Source organism: Portunus trituberculatus, chromosome 9 (genome assembly GCF_017591435.1).
Source record: "Portunus trituberculatus isolate SZX2019 chromosome 9, ASM1759143v1, whole genome shotgun sequence".
Classification (NCBI taxonomy): domain Eukaryota; kingdom Metazoa; phylum Arthropoda; class Malacostraca; order Decapoda; family Portunidae; genus Portunus; species Portunus trituberculatus.
In genome coordinates this window covers 1,366,769-1,383,558 of record NC_059263.1, presented here as the reverse complement: position 1 = coordinate 1,383,558, position 16,790 = coordinate 1,366,769, and the positions used below count along the sequence as shown (strand labels likewise).

The window sequence follows — 16,790 nt, the reverse complement described above, 5'->3', positions numbered from 1 at the left end:
ATTGAGACAAAATGTTTTCTTTTTAGACTGGGAAGCTTCTACATAGACTATCAGTAGAATCAACCAACAAGATGTTCATATGTTCTGCTCTGTACAAGGACAGGGTGAGTCTTTGCCTTTAGGGGCACAGTTTTAGGGTTTTGTAAAAATGGTTGGTTGCATTAGTGTTCTGTTCCACATCCTAGATAGATTACAGCCATTCATTTCTTACAAAAACAGACTTTTAACATTTATGATTTACTATTGACTTATTATTTCATGATATACAGTTTATACAGTTAATAGACTATCAGACTTTTATTTAGATGGAGTTATTCTTGGCTTAGAAACATTTTCTTTCTCCAGCTGCTAGTGGGCAACAAGACTGGGGAAGTGGTGGAATGTCGGATGCCCCGAGAGCTGAAGGCCCTGCCCAGCTCTCCATGAGACAACCCATGGCACAGGTGGCTTGCAACCACCCCGGTGACAAGCAACTCAGGCTGGATTCAAATACTCGATGCTTGGCCCTGTCCAACCAGGCTGCAGCAGGAAGAAAATACACCTTAGGTTTAGTTGACGTGTCTTGTGATACACGTGGGACAGTGTTGGTGCTGTCCAGCCCAGTGATTGGAAGTGGAGGGACAGTCCTGAGGTTGGTGTCTCACCCACCAACTCAAGACTAGATACTGATTTCATAATAAGTGATTAAGTTTCTCTCTTTGTGAGGAATCGGTGCTCAGAAATTCTAATATCTTAGAGTATTAGGTCAAAATAAATTGCATTATTTTTATTTTTTATGGTAAGGAAGTGAAATAGGTAAGTGATGGATAGAGATGTGGAAGTGGCGGTTGCGGAGGCATTATGAGTAATGGTGGCAGTCCGTTCCGTCGTGTATCCCCATGTTTGCGTAATGTTGTCTGGCTCAATCTTGCTCACTTTTTTGTGGAACCTGTGTGCTCCAAGTTCAATGTCCATCCAGTTGTCAGTAAACACTCCTACATTAGCTAGCCAGACCCTCACATCGCCAGTCTGCCGCCGGTGGGAACCCCAGCACCACACAAAACCTGATCACACCCTTTGAGCCCTGCATGGTTGCCCTCTCAGCTTTTGGCCTGAGCAATTTAGAAGTGCAGGTGAAAGGCTGAAAGGACTCCACCAGTTTGCCCAAAACAGAGTACTACATTCTGCTGGGTGCAGCGTGGTCCTGCATTTTGTGTTTCAAGTTTCGGATCCATAATAACTCCTGTGTAATGGGCAGTGTCTCGTTTTTCACTTGTTATGGACGATGGTGAGTCTTATGTTGACAGTTGACTCCAGTCAGTGTGGGAAAGAGTGAAGAAAACCCCTCAGTCGATACAACTCACTACCAGATGGTTTGAACGAGAGGATTGATTTTTTTTTTTTCTAATGATTCTCCATTAGTGTTTGCACCACACGGTATGACGCCTGTGGTAGCGCCGCCCTTCGGGGCATGGACTAATTTTGATTCATACTTGGAATCCCTGTCCTATGATGTCTTTCAGAAGCAAATTTGTAGATCTCTGTTTTGTACTCTGACCTTTTTAGATTTGTCACTTTGAACAAGAGGAAATTGACAACCACTTATATTTTGTTAGGCAGGAACCGTTTTTTTGGAGTCACTATGTGTAAACCAATTCTCCGGTGCCCTCTCCTACCCCATCCTCTTTTTTTGCACCTGAAGCACAAAACTCATGTGATATGGAGGTGCACCCAGGAGACCCAGGAATGCTTGGGCGCACTTCCAGGTTCTCACAACGTCTCTGTGTGATTGATTCGGGTCACACCTCTGGCAGCTGTAATTACCCAGTTACATGTCCACTCAAGTGTCAGCCTTCCAGGACTGCCTCCTTATCGAGGCAGCAAGGAAAGGTTGGGGAGCAAGAGTGAGGCTTGCTGCCATCACAAGCAGCTCTTGGTTAATTGAGAAAAACAGGGGCTTAGTCAACAGCTTGAATGCTAAGTGGCAGGCCAAGAAAATAAACAGTAGATTTAAATTTATGTTTAGAAAACTACATCAAAGTACACTATTTGCAGGTATAGTATCCAAAATAGTTCAAACTAGATTCTCTTAAAGGACTCTGGCACCTTTGGTATTTGTCCAGACAACTGGCTGCTGTGGCCTGGCAGTGTAATCCTTCAAGTGGTTGCTAAGCCTGTGCAGGCAAGGCCAGGCCCCATCATTGGAAAGGTCTGTATTAGTTAAAGCAACAAGCAAAGACTTAAGGCTCAAAGCTTCCAGAGGTGCATGTTGACAATGAATCTTTGCAATATTAGATTTACTGAATTTTAGTTTAGCAAGAGTACTTTATTTTAAAGAGGTTTTTTGCATAGTTTCTAAGGATGCTGAGTAGCCTCCTGGTAATTTTGTAGTGATCTTTTTTGTGGGGGTGAGGAACGCTTGTGAGGCTGGTGCCCAGGGTGCACCTCTTGGAGCTAGTCAGGTGAATCAAGACAGTGGCCATGCTCTTGTTTTATCATTATTTGTCTTAAGTCTGAAAGTACATTACATTACTTATTTTTTCAAGGGTTTAAGAGTAATAAGTGTTTTTTGCTCATACAGATCTCAAATGTGACAATTGTTGTGAAATTTTAATGTTTATCACATACTTGCTGTTTATACAACAAAGTAAATTAAAAAAATATATATATGAAAAAGGCATGGTCTTTTCTTTTATATTATTTTCACACACCATGATATTTTATTGTTGTACCAGTAATGATTATGCCACAGAGGACCACCACGACTATGAGTCTTTCATAGATGTGAAATACGACAGACAGAGTTGGAATGTGTCGCTCATAGCTACACATTCCTGTGGTAGTAATCAAGAGATGCATGTATTCAAATTAACATGTGCTTACTCACAGTAGTAACCGTCTTAAATAAAAACATTAACTAAAGTAATGTTTCTGATTATTTTGTTATAAAAGCCTCAATAAATTCTTTACTTTTGGAATTAAATCAGTGTCTTAAATAATGGCTCATCTAATAGATTCTAATATTTCCACACCAATAAAACTCTACAGATACAGATTTGACATCTTCAACAAAAACATTCACACAGTTATAAAAGATAGATATCCAAGAAATGCATAGGACTGATGATGGCACGAGGAGCATGGCGGTGGCCAGGGTATGTGAGGCTGCAGTGCTAGGAGATGAAGGCTGACTCAGGCTGTCCAAGCTGCTGCAGGACTCCACACATGATCTCACGCAGGATCTGAGGACAGACCAACACCAATGCTCATGAGGTATGGACAGTGCATGTACAGACGCCAGCACTTGACTTCTCGCCGATCCTAGCCATGTAATTTATCAGTAGCAACATCTGGTAGTCTCACACCAGGTGAAGGCTTCAGTTTTCCTTTGATTGGTTCAACCAACTCAAAAACTAAGCCTTTAAGCTCCACCCACTTGACCTTCCCCTCCTGCTTCATACCTGTCCCTCCCAGTGATCAGAGCATTACCATGGCATCTCTCTCTCTCTCTCTCTCTCTCCAACACCCTCCTTGTAATGAGGATAACTTTGAGGAAAAATTGGATAAATGGAGACATAGAGGCAGAACACTATAAGCCCCCATCGAACCCTGTACAATACAACTAGGTAAATACACACACACACACACACACAGACGAAACTCTTGAGAAAAATAAGGAACAATGAGGATTGTATGAAATTGCAGAGATAATGACAATCTGGGAATGGAGCCAGAAGTAGAAATTAGAATTTAATGACAAAAAAAGCCATGTGATGGAAATGGGTAAAAGTAGTAGAACACCTACATGGGAGTACAAAATGGGAGAAGAGGTTATAATGAAAAAGAAGGAAGAGAAGGACCTGCGAGTGATTATACAAAACACCCTGACCCCCAGAAAGACACACAAATGGGTTACTTGCTTCAACATAGAAGACACTATCAAATATCATGATGGTATTTGACTACATGGACAAGAGTATGATGACAAAGACCTAGACTTGAACATGCAGCAATGGTGTGGTCACCACACATGCAAAATGACATCAGGAAACTAGAACAAATCCAAAGGACAGCCACAACAATCGTACAAGAAATAAAGGAACTTCCCAATGAAGAGGGACTAAAGGAAATGGAACTAGTAACTTTGAAGGATAGATGGGAAAGAGGAGATCTGATAATGACGTACAAGAGAGTGAACCGTATGGAACAAGACCTGGTATCACTGACTGAAGATGGAGATAGATGGACATGAAGACACCCTAAGAAGTTCAGAAAAGGTCAATGTCTGAAAAACATGAAAAAGTTTAGTTTTCCACATAGGATGGTGGATATCTGGAACAGCTTGAATGATGAAACTGTAACAGCAGAGAGTGTGCATAAATTTAAGGAAAAGTTGAATAAAATTAGATAAGGAGACAGGTCACTATGAGCCCCACTCGACCCTTGTAACAACTAGGTAAATACACATTATCACAATCTTTGCAATGAAACAGAAGGCAACATACACACACACACACACACACACACACACACACACACACAGACAAGGAGGGTGGTGGAGAGAGAGAAAGAGATGACATGGTAACACTGATCACTGGGAAGGACAGGGTATGGAGCAGGAGGGGAAGGTTAAGTGGGTGGAGCCCAAAGGCTTAGTTTTTGGGGTGGTTGAACCAATAAAACAAAACTGAAGCCTTCACCTGGTGTGGGGCTACCAGGTGTTGCTACTGAAAATTATATCTCAAAGATTGGCAAGGAATCAAGTGCTGGCAGCTGCACAAGGGAATCTTACATTGTATTTTCTCTAAAATATTATTCAAATTCTGGTCAAATATATAAAAGTATAATTTTATTACCAGGGAATAAGTGCAGACACATTTTTACAAGTGCCATGCCATAACAAACAAGAAAACTAAAGACTAACTGTCTGAGCTGAGGGCAGAAATGAGTAATAAGTAGAATATCAGTGCTGTGATGACCAGACAAGCAGACACACTGACCTGAGGCTTGCAGTGTTCCTCCACCCAAGAGATGACTGAGCCTGAGATCTCTGCAAAGTTACTGGTGGACACGGCCTGCTCAAAGGACTGGTAGAGGGAGTCCATCACTGCACGGAACTGAGGAGGTGACAAGTAGAGCAGAGGTGTCAATCACTGCTTACTGTTCTCTCCTTTGCATTACAAAACACACACACACTTTTACTTCTTGCACTATGCAGCTTGATGATCTCTGATGATGTTGTGCTGTGCTGTGCTGTGGTTGTGTGCTTTTGGGACTAGCTGCAAATATAAACTATGAAACTTCATTACTTTTCTCTTATTTCTTGTTTTTATGTGCATTATTTTCTATCACTGACATTCTTTCAGTCCCACATTACTTTCACTGTATTTTATTTTACCATTACAACCATCTGTAACTCTGTATCTCTACCTATCAACTCTCAATAAGAATGATTATCACTCAGCTCTCCTTACCACCAAAACCTTCAACTACCACATTAAGGTAAAGACAAATATTCTTACTACTTGGAATTTCACGTCATCAGAGATCTGTTTGCTGAGTTGGCCTGGCTGGCTCTGATGGGCAGACACAATCTGCTCATAGTTCAGCTTCATGATAGTGAGAGCCACCACCTCCTTCTTGAGGGCTGCCACATCCTCCTCTTGCTTGCTCTTCTCCTTCTTCAGGAACTACAGGTATCAGTTATTACCATTATCACTATATAATCAAGGATGTATGGATCTATTGTGGATTTCTTCTAAATGTATGCACTGACATAAAAATACTAAATGCTGGATAATGCTTAGAAAATGGTGAAATATGGTATACTCTTAAATGTTAGCCAAAAATAAAAAAATATATAAGAAAATTATAATATAGTGCTATCATTATTTTGTAACTCATTCTTTTGCTGAATCAAATTTCTTGGTTCAGTTTTACCTTTGATGTCATCTTACATGTGTGTGTCAGATATAAGAAACTGTAGTGTGGTTGTCAGACCTGGATGTAGTCAATGCTCTTCTGTAGGACAGTAGCCTTGGACATCTTGTAGCCCTGGCCCTGCTCTGAACTCTGGCAGGTTGGCACTAGGTCCTGCAGGGAATCATAGCCCTTGTTGATGGCATTGCGTCTCTTCTGCTCGGCCTGTGTGTGTGCTTCACGCCTCCGCTCCTTGTAGCTCATCTGGTTCCCTCGGTCACTGTCCTCATCATCAGTCACGTCTTTGGAGAAAGGAGGGCATCACCAAGTAAGAGTTTGTTACTTTACTTATCCTCACACACAAAGCAAATTTTAAACTGTCCTCAAAGAGTTGTCATGTTAAAATCAATACTAACTGCTTCACAAAATGTGCATATTTAGGCAATATTTTTTGGCTCACTGCTATGTTCAGATTCCAAAGTTTATAATTTTTTAAATGTTTTATTCCTTTTAACTGAAAGTATAGCTACATAATGTTGGAAGGCATTTTTACTATGAACAAGCTTGTATTATATGTCTCTACAATGATTTAGCCAGTACAAATAGTATGCATATTACACCTAATTAGCATCTCTGGTATTCTTTACTTATTCCAAGGGGAGCTCTAAGTTATTTAAATTATATTCATATTATTACCTTCAACTTTTTAGAGTTGATATGACATAAAAAAAAAAAAGTCAGTCCACACAGAGAAAAATGGATAGATAAATAAAAAATAAAAGTCATAAGTTTCCAACCCTTAATAAGACACAAAGAGTTGGAGATGTAATCAATTCCATGAGATTAGTTATGATTTACATGGAGAAGCAACACATACAGGTAAGTAACACATAAACAAGCCTGGGGCTGGTGCCTGACTCTTGCACACCCTACTGGTAACCAGACAACAGGAGCAAGACTTGAATGAGAGGCTACCCCTGAGAGTCTGGCTTGGCTGACCTGTGTTGTTGGCCGAGGAAGTGAGGGTGTGGATGGAACCGGTGGAGCTGCAGCGTGAGAAGGGATAACGCTGGTCACACTCCCGCTCCTCTGGGGGGGTGGGGAACACCGGGGTTTTAGTGCAACACCCATCAATGAAGGGGATCAGGGAGGAGGTTATGAAAATTATTCCGGCAGTGGGGAGGGTGACGGGGAGGAAACAACATCTGCTTGACCTGCTGCACTGATTCATGGGTCACTAGCACTACAAGTCTGTATTCTCATTACTGAACCTGTTGGCATCATGCACTGCTTCTTGAGGCGAAGGGAAAAGTGGTGTTTGTGTCCAGTAAGTGACAGTGGTGCTTGTGTCTAGCAAGTGACAGTGGTGCTTGGTGTTTGTGTTTGGCAAGTGACGTGTCTTTCCTTCTGGCACTAACATAACACTCTTGACTTCCTGAAGTACATACTAGTATGAGCTAGGATGGACACACAGGTACTGACACTACTGGATTCACGTACAGAATGCTCTCTATACATTCTGACATCAATATAGGTACAGTAATTAAACCCCACAGAAATGGGTGATAAAAATAACACTATATGACCCATGTGACTCATGCAGGTAATACTACAAGCTAAGGTGTGCACATCCTGTGACTCTGAGTGTGTGTTTATCATGCAAGTGAACACCAGTAGGTTGGGTGGGTCAGGCACCATTACCATCATTACCACAACCACAACCATTAGCAACAACAACACCAATCACAATAACAACAAAAACAACTGCAGTGATCAGACACAAACCACAACACAACACTCACCGTCCATGTTGACGTCTGCAATGGTGCTTTCTGTGCTGTCTCGGCCACTCACCACCTGGGCTGCTGGTTCCGCTACAGGCAGGCCATGCCACTCTGTCGACCATGGAACAAAGCTCACTCTCCTATATCATCATCATCTCCTTCAGACATCAATTTGTGTCTCTCCTTTAAATTATGACACCATACTAGGAGACAATTGACATTTTCTATCTTTGCCAGGCACAGTGAGATAATGGTGTGACAACTGCACAGTCTGCCACTGTTTCAAAAGTCAAGAGTATATGCTAGCCCAGTCATGTAGTATGGAGGGGATAAGGTGTGTTGAGAGAGTGCAGCCCCCATGTTAGGTTAGCTTACATTAGGTTTGGGTGAATCAAGACACATAGCCCCTCTTAGGGTACGTTTGGGAAAACATATTTTGTTATATTTGTTCCTGGGGATTTTGCTGTAGGGATGTGAAGTGGCTGGGTGATGGTGTAGGGATGTGAGTTGACTGTGGGATGCTGTGGCAATGTAAGCTAGCTGTGAGATGCTGTGACAATGTGTTGTGGTTGTGGGATGCTGTGGGGATATAAGCTGGCTGGATGATGGTGTATGGATGAGAGGTGGTTAGGTAATGCTGTGAAAATGTGAACTGGCTGTGGGATGCTATGGAGATATGAAGTGGCTGTGGGTTGCTGTGGAGATATGCAATGACCGTAGGGTTGCTGGGGTGATATGAAATGGCTGTGAGATGCAGTGGTGATATGAGGTGGCTGTGCGATGCTGTGGAGATATGAGGTGACCGTCGGGGCGCTGTGGTGATATGAGGTAACTGTTGGTTGCTGTGGGGATGATGCATGACGAGAATGCTGTGTGGATGAAGTAGTGAAGTAGGGCGGGGGAAACTGAGAGCACGTGAGGTAAGAGTGCAAACCAATAATTACCCATTCAATATGCTTATCGGGGCTACTTCCTTAATCCTCGGCCATGTAGGGCTAATCACACATGCACAACACAACACCAAACAAACTCAGGTGAGGGAAAACCCGGTACGTAAGGCAGGTGATCTTATATAACAACCAAATTGAAGGAATACTGGTATAGCAACAGAAGCAGTGACCTTGGCTTCTTGTTCACCCTGTATCCCTCCCTCCCTCCTTACCCCAGCTATTTGTGGCACGTGGCCCTTAAGTCAGCCCCCAGCAAACCCTCCCTGAAGCACGAACTGGAGGAGGTGAGGTGAGCAAGTGAAGCCCTTTAAACACTCACGTCGATCAGCTGTTGTGATGTTGTGGTGGCCGAGGTTTGTTTACGACAGCAGCTTATCACATGTGCTGCGTAATATATCCAACACTGCACTATGGCCTTCTATACACCCCCCCACACCTCCCTTCCTGCTCCATCCTACCTCCTCGCAGCAGCCCTCATAAAAAATATACTGATATACAATAAAAAAAAATCCAGTCTGAATACCTTCCCCCTTACAAGATAATGCTTCCCCGTGGGTATTTTCAGCTTTGATTCACTCGATAAGCAACATGAAGGGCAAGGACGCAATGCAAACTAATCTTAATGCTATTAAAAGTAACATACATGCAGAACCACCATCGGCCAGCAATGAATCCCCCAGCAACAGTCCCAAAACTTCCCCAACCACAGCTGAGGGAGAGAATGGAGCCAAATGGTAATAGGAAAGAGGAGCGCCTGCGTGTTATAGCTACTCACCTGAACCTCGCTCGCAGGTGTCACAAGGATGCTGCTCAGGTGAGTGTGTAGGGAGCCTGGCTGGGGAAGATTGGAGGGATTATATGCAGTGGGATGCTGTGATGAGACGGATGGGATGTGAGAGGACGGGATGCTGTGGGAATGTGAGATGGATTGAGGTGTAGGGATATGAGGTGGCTGTGTATTGCTATGGGGATGTGAGGTGACTGGAGATAAGGGTGAGGTGAACGGGGATACTGTAATGCTGTGAGGTGGGCATTGTCCTAATGTACAGGTCCCTCCAGATGACGTCAAATCAGCTGCTTGAAAGAATTGCGAAGGGGTAGCCAGGAAATGAGGAAAGCTGGAGGGACCTCTATATTAGGACAGTGCCGTGAGGTGGCTGTGGATTGTAAGGATGTAAGACGGCTGTGGGATGCTGTGGGGATGTGAGGTTGCTGTGGGATGCTATGGAGATATGAGATGTTGGGATGCAAAGCAGGACAGAATGTTACTGGGATGTGAGGTGGCTGTGGGATGCTGTGGGGATGTAAAGTGGGAGTGAAATGCTGTGGGGATGTAATACAAGAGCAGCTTGGCATGGTTAAGACAAACACATGCACACAGCCACTCCTAATCTTGTCAGTGTTGGGATAAACAGTGGTGTGCCATTGATTAACTTGTCTCCATTTCAGAAACCCAAGCCTGTCAACATTGGATGGCATGGAACCTCGGCAATGGAGGCAGGGGGTGTGGAAGTGGAGCCACCACCCAAAGGTCTGGAGGAGGCACACACCACCCTGCTCACCCCTCCTGCCCTCAAGTTTGTGGCTGACCTGACAAGGCGGTTCAACACTGAAGTGGACCTTGTAAGTCTCAAGACCATATTCTGAAACTTTTGTGCCTTACCTCAACTCCTTTAAAAAAGCTGTACTTGAAATTACACTACTACTATTACTACTACTACTACTACTACTACTACTACTACTACTACTACTACTACTACTACTACTACTACTACTACTACCTGTACTCTTACAATTACTGAATGGCTTGCTGCTGATGATGACTGACACACCTTTTTAGTCTTGTTACTGATGATGATTGACACACCTTTTTAATGCCACTAAGATGCTGAACGAGAGAGTTAGAAGAAAAGTGGAACTTGATGTGACAAGCAGCCGTCCAACATTCATGATCAACCCACAGGTGAGTCTTATGTTCTATGCATGCCAGCATTCCTGGCTACTGGTTGCAACTCCTGCTGAAGTGTTGTTCCTGAGTGTTTCTGTGTGTAGTGAGGAAGAGGAGTAGTAATACAGAAAATTATTATAATAAAGTTGTCATTGCAAAAACCTAAAGTTTAAATTTCTTGAATAACTGAGGACATTTGTGTCCCTGTGACAGGCTGTGGAAGGTGGTGTGTCTCTACCCTCAGCTCTCACTCACAGGCTGAGGCACCTGACTGGAGGGTGGAGCCTGCCCCAAGGAGGCTACAAGACCGCAGGCTGGACCTTGGGGACGTGTCCCCTGCCAACACGGAGCATTTTGTGGCTGCTCTGAAGTGCAAGGTTAATGGTATCCAGACAGACTTTGATGATGGTCACTGCCCGACATGGTCGGCCCAGCTCCGGGGCCTCTACAACGTGTACAAGGCAGTGTATGGCTTGTTCCCAGACATTGGGGACATTGGCAGCCTGCCGGTGCTGATGCTGCGGCCCCGGGCCTGGAACATGATTGAACACAACATACTGGTGAGCAACACTCTTCAGAAAGCTTTGGCAGCTTCAACTTTTGACAATTTAATATCTGATTGTATTTTTGTGGCTGTTTATGCAGAAGAGTCTTTTGGCATGATGTGCATTCATGGGGATCTTCATATTCCTGTGGTCCTTCCAGGTGGATGGGCGGGAGGTGCCCGGCCCTCTGTTTGACTTTGGCCTGCTGATGTTCCACTGTGCAGGACGGCTCATTCAGGCTGAGAGTGGACCCTACTTCTACCTGTCGAAGGTGGAGGGTGCTAATGAGGCACACCTGTGGGACAAGATCTTCTGTTGGGCTCAGGATCAGCTTGACATTCCTAGAGGTTAGTTAGAAGACTAATGATGCACCCTGTCTCTCTCTCTCTCTCTCTCTCTCTCTCTCTCTCTCTCTCTCTCTCTCTCTCTCTCTCTCTCTCTCTCTCTCTCTCTCTCTCTCTCTCTCTCAGTTTCCATTTGATTGTCTTTACTGACATTTATAGTAATATTGTAATTTGTATTTAAGACATGTAGTTTTATATATATGGTATATCAACAATTTTATGTCTATCAATTGTGCAATAATCAAGACCTTGTGCAAAGAGAAACCAGTCTAGATATGAAAACAAATTCTTCAGGAACCATCAAGTCATGCGTGTTGATAGAGAACGTCCTCGCTTCCTTTGAGATGGAGGCAATACTGTACGAACTCCGCCATCACTCCATCGGCCTCAACTGTGGCATCTGGGACTACTCTGCTTCCTTCGTTAACAAGTTCGGTGAGAGAGAAAGAAAGAGAGAGAGAGAGAGAGAGAGAGAGAGAGAGAGAGAGAGAGAGAGAGAGAGAGAGTGTAGTGTATGCCATTATCTATTTATCCCATTTTCCTTCCACTTTCTTCCTTTCCTATCTTTTTTCCTTTTCTTTTCCTCTCTTTCCTTTTCTTTTTCTTTTCCTGTCTTCTCTGTGCTTTACCTTTACTTTTCCTGTCTTTTCTTTTTTTTTCTTTTCTTTTTTTTTTTGTCTTTTCTATTCTTCTCTATTAATTTTCTGAGACGGTTCACCTTACATTAACAAGATTGGTAAGAGAGAGAGAGAGAGAGAGATTAGTAGATGCCATAGATTACTTCTCTTATCTTTATGCCTATGTTCATCCTCTCCTTCATCTTTCTCTTCCTACACTTAAACCTTATCTTCACTTAATACTTACCTATTTTAATCTTCGTCTATTATTCCTTCCTATTTCCACCACCCAGGTCACTGAGACGACTTTGTGCTGCCAGACAGGAACAAATACATGAACATACAATGCCATTTATCCTTTTCTTCCTAATTTTGATATTTTTCTCCTCTTGTATTATCTTCATAGTTTTTTTTTTTCATCTTCAGCCTTTTTTTCCTCCATTTTAACCTCTTCCTTATTTAGACTTATTTATTTCCTCCTCCTCTTGCCCTTCATGCTTTTATTCATCTTCCTCATCTTTCTCTTCCTACATTTAAACCTTATCTTCACTCAATACTTATTTGTTTTAATCCTCCTTTATTATCCCTTCCTCTTTCTGCCACCCAGGTCACCGAGATGACTTTGTGCTGCCAGACAGGAACAAGTACGTGAACATGCAGCGCCACTTTCTCCGCTCATACATGGACCTGGTCGTGCACACCTGCCACAAAAGGGGAGCCCACGCCACAGGGGGAATGGCTGCCACTATGCTCGAGTCCAAGTGGGTAGAGGAGTGTTGGAGTGGCTGGGTTGGGAGGTGAAGGGGTTGTGTTTACATGGTGCTTGTGTATTGAGTGTGGACAGAAGTGGGTGTGTAAGTGCAAAATGTAAAAGAAAGAGACAAAGAGAGAGAGAGAGAGAGAGAGAGAGAGAGAGAGAGAGAGAGAGATATTACTTGCTCCTTTGTTTTTAGTGGGAAAAAATGTAAGAGAGAGAGAGAGAGAGAGAGAGTTGACATGCTCCCTTGTTTTCTTTGTTTCAGGGATTCATTCCTGGTGAGTCAGGTGACGGCGGCCAAGCTGAGGGAGTTGATGGCCGGCGTAGATGGGTTCATGGTGTACGACTTGCGTCTGGTGCCTGTCATGCTCAAGGTGGGCAGCATTGTGTTATTCTTAGAATTATTTGTTGTTTTGTTCCTGTGTAGCCAACTGTTCCTGCAAGTGTGAGGCACCAACCATAGTAATGCTTCTCACATTGACTGGAATGTAACAGATGCCAAAACATTGTTATTATTATCACTAGTATTACTATCATTGAATGTATGTATTTTGTGCTTGTGGGTTATACATGATTTGTATTCATGAGTTATCTTGTTTACATTTTCAGCTTTATAGAAACTTTGGATTCATCAACCAAATTGATCATTTGAGAGACGATGTGAAGGTGACTCCACCTGACCTTCTACAGATGCCTGCAGGTGTGTGTGTGTGTTGGTGTGTCACTTCAAAGCTAAGCAATTTTCTAGATGTTATTAGATTTAGATTTGTTCTTATGTAGGTATAGTGTCATTGTTAATAATGGTTTCATGTTAGTAAGTAATACAATCACTCATTTACTCACCTTTAATTTAAACGTCATTTTCCGTGTGCAACAATTTACTTGATGGCAGCCAGTGATGTACCCACTTGCCTCACTCACCTCACTCACCACTCACCAGCCACTGCAGGCACTCACACCTTTCTGTCCCTTGCCACACATACAGGAGGTGTCACCCTGGAGGGCCTCAAGCACAACGTGGCGGTGGGTGTCCTGTTCATCGCGGCGTGGCTCCGAGGACAGGGCCACTATATATATAAGGGAGCCGTAGAAGACTCAGCCACTGCAGAGATCTCCAGGTCCCAAGTGTGGCAGTGGATCAGACACAGGGTGGGTGCTCTTGTGCCTCCAATGGCTCCTGGTTCACTGTGGGTCTCCTCCTCTAATCTGTACCCAAAAACAGATCAATTTCTTTTCTTATTATTTTGGTGGGCTGTGAAGGCTGAGACAAGGACACACACACACACGCACACACACACACACACACACACACACACACACACACACACACACACACACACACACACACACACACACACACACACACACACACACACACACACACACACACACACACACACACCGCCCGGTAGCTCAGTGGTTAGAGCGCTGGCTTCACAAGTCAGAGGACCGGGGTTCGATTCCCCGGCCGGGTGGAGATATTTGGGTGTGTCTCCTTTCACGTGTAGCCCCTGTTCACCTAGCAGTGAGTAGGTACGGGATGTAAATCGAGGAGTTGTGACCTTGTTGTCCCGGTGTGTGGTGTGTGCCTGGTCTCAGGCCTATCCGAAGATTGGAAATAATGAGCTCTGAGCTCGTTCCGTAGGGTAACGTCTGGCTGTCTCGTCAGAGACTGCAGCAGATCAAACATTGAAACACACACACACACACACACACACACACACACACACACACACACACACACACACACACACACACACACACACACACACATTCACATTCACAAGGATAGGCCAACCTTCACATCTGATTTTAAAATGAGTTGTTATATATATATATATATATATATATATATATATATATATATATATATATATATATATATATATATATATATATATATATATATATATATATATATCCAAATTCTTGTCAGGAATATGAACTGTGTGTTGCATTCTTGATGTAGTGAGTGTGCAGAATTTCCCTGGAGAGCCACTACTTACCCTCTCCTCCCTGACAGGCCACACTGGAAGTCAGCGGACAGGTGATCACCCGCAAGTTGGTCCAGACCCTCATCAAGGAATTCACTGACTCTGCAGACACTGAGATAGCACCAGACGATGCAGCAAGGGCACGGCTGTCTGTGGCTGCCGAGATTTTTGAGGAAGTGGTGACCAAGAGGGACTTCCCTGAGTTCCTGACGACTTATCTCAACCAGGACCACACCTTCAGGGCACACCAGAAGCTCTCCTGTTAACTCTTGGCACCACAAACCTCCTAGCTGAGATCCTTAATGGTTCCTTGTTTATACCTTTTTTTTTTTTATGTAAGAGGAGAAAATCTGGCCACTTAGATGCCAGTTCCCAAGCAGGTTTGAGTGAGTTAGCTAAAAGAATGGGATAAATGTCTTGAAATTTCCCTTTTAGCAAAATGTCATTTTGTGTTAAATGTAAGAGGAAAGAAAATGAATACTTAAGTACAACATGTATTAACTATTACTCTGTGTGCAATACTATATCTATTTTTTGTATTATTCATCACAACTCTGATGTATTGTTAATTGCTGCCTTTCTCTCTCTCTCTCTCTCTCTCTCTCTCTCTCTCTCTCTCTCTCTCTCTCTCTCTCTCTCTCTCTCTCTCTCTCTCTCTCTCTCTCTCTCTCTCTCTCTCTCTCTCTCTCTCTCTCTCTCTCTCTCTCTCTCTCTCTCTCTCTCTGCCGTGTCCAGTGGCCAGTGTTCAGCAGGGTTTGCTACCACTGGTGCTGGACTCCCTTAGGAAAGATTTGAAGGTTTAGAGGTGTTCCCCAGGGTGCTAAGGAAACAAATGGTGCTGTGTACTCTTATAACAAAGCCATGTGCAGGGATCTGTTTAGCAGCTTCTTATCCAGCTAGTAAAAAAATTATAGTGGTTTAGTGAAAAAGTGATATAAGGAACAATATTTTTATAGTATATTTCTTTTGTTCTTTTGATAATGTTTTCTTGGTGATTTTCTTCATGTAGTTGTTTTTTTATATATAGTTAGCTTATTTTTTTAGGAGTTGGGTATGTCACATGAGATATATGGTGCATTATGCTGTTGGTAAAGGTGTTCCTCATGTAGTGCAGGGTATGTGATGCATGTGTAGAAGACCTGAGTGCAGTGGAAGGTTACATATCAGATCTTTATCCAGATAGTGGAAAGTTATGGTGGAATAGTGAAAGCTATAAGTAAACATATTTTTACTGTACATTTCCTTTGTTCTCTTGTTAATTTTATTTGACTTTTTTAGATATATAGTTAGCTTGTTTTGGAGGTGTTGGAAATGTCACATGAAATATATTTTATGAATAAAGAAATGTCTTTAATAATGTAGGATATGTGATGTATGTATAGACAACTTGAGTACAATGGAGTTCAAAAGCCAGCTAGTTTGTGTTGTGTTGTGCAAGGGGCCATGATGCATGCACTACATATCAATAGTTCTATGGTGTTGCTCACAGCCCCATCTAGGTGATCTGGCCTGCCACACGCTGTAAGGACAAAACTGCCACTACACACATTCCTAGGCAGCTGTGGCCTTCATTCCTTTCAGTTATAGAGGGGATGGAGGGCAGGGATCAGGAACCAGAGACCAGGGACCAGCCCTCTCCTCAGTACTGTTGTTATTTCTGCAGTGAGACCAGTGTATGGCACTGCTTACTCTGCCTTCATTACTTTTACCATATAGCCTACTACTTATTTTACTAACACAAAGACTTTAGATATTTAGAAGTTGTAATCTGTATGACCTTGTTGTTCCAAAGTACCCATCAATTGATGAGGTTTCAGTGAATGAGCCATACAGAACAAAAATACTTTGGCATGAAGGAAAGAGGTGGTGGCAACATCTGCTGTCCACCACAAACACCTTCCAGGAACCAAGAATGTACTGCAGCCCAATAAAAAATGTATACTGCTTGAGAAA

At 43.1% G+C, this 16,790-nt stretch overlaps 3 protein-coding genes across 11 annotated transcripts in view; 2 read left to right on the top strand and 1 right to left on the bottom strand.

Moving 5' to 3' along the window:
• The window catches only part of LOC123501148, a 14,401-nt gene extending 11,744 nt beyond the window's left edge, over window positions 1–2,657 (top strand). Inside the window, 2 exon segments of the mRNA XM_045249734.1 lie at window positions 27–104; window positions 346–2,657. Of these exon segments, the coding sequence (XP_045105669.1) occupies window positions 27–104; window positions 346–426 (159 nt within the window). The 3' untranslated portion in view covers window positions 427–2,657.
• LOC123501156 (max-like protein X) lies at window positions 2,460–9,525 on the bottom strand. 6 transcript variants are annotated; one of them, XM_045249771.1, is made up of 7 exons: window positions 9,408–9,525; window positions 7,701–7,793; window positions 6,898–6,987; window positions 5,980–6,200; window positions 5,502–5,669; window positions 4,980–5,096; window positions 2,460–3,221 (listed from the first exon to the last, which is right to left on the bottom strand). In XM_045249771.1, the coding sequence occupies exons 2-7, from the start codon at window positions 7,705–7,707 to the stop codon at window positions 3,153–3,155; spliced, it is 672 nt and encodes a 223-aa protein (XP_045105706.1). In that variant the 5' UTR covers window positions 7,708–7,793; window positions 9,408–9,525; the 3' UTR covers window positions 2,460–3,152. The 6 variants fall into 6 exon arrangements, with proteins under 6 accessions (XP_045105706.1, XP_045105710.1, XP_045105708.1 ...); XM_045249775.1 differs by having other exon boundaries at window positions 9,276–9,413; XM_045249773.1 differs by lacking the exon at window positions 9,408–9,525 and adding an exon at window positions 8,952–9,103.
• LOC123501152 (malate synthase, glyoxysomal-like) lies at window positions 8,401–16,790 on the top strand. 4 transcript variants are annotated; one of them, XM_045249749.1, is made up of 12 exons: window positions 8,401–8,510; window positions 9,282–9,446; window positions 10,082–10,255; window positions 10,518–10,595; window positions 10,838–11,140; window positions 11,286–11,472; window positions 11,764–11,904; window positions 12,694–12,847; window positions 13,109–13,217; window positions 13,453–13,543; window positions 13,829–13,992; window positions 14,867–16,790. In XM_045249749.1, the coding sequence occupies exons 2-12, from the start codon at window positions 9,300–9,302 to the stop codon at window positions 15,101–15,103; spliced, it is 1,785 nt and encodes a 594-aa protein (XP_045105684.1). In that variant the 5' UTR covers window positions 8,401–8,510; window positions 9,282–9,299; the 3' UTR covers window positions 15,104–16,790. The 4 variants fall into 4 exon arrangements, with proteins under 4 accessions (XP_045105684.1, XP_045105683.1, XP_045105682.1 ...); XM_045249748.1 differs by lacking the exon at window positions 8,401–8,510 and adding an exon at window positions 8,531–8,602; XM_045249747.1 differs by lacking the exon at window positions 8,401–8,510 and adding an exon at window positions 8,790–8,921.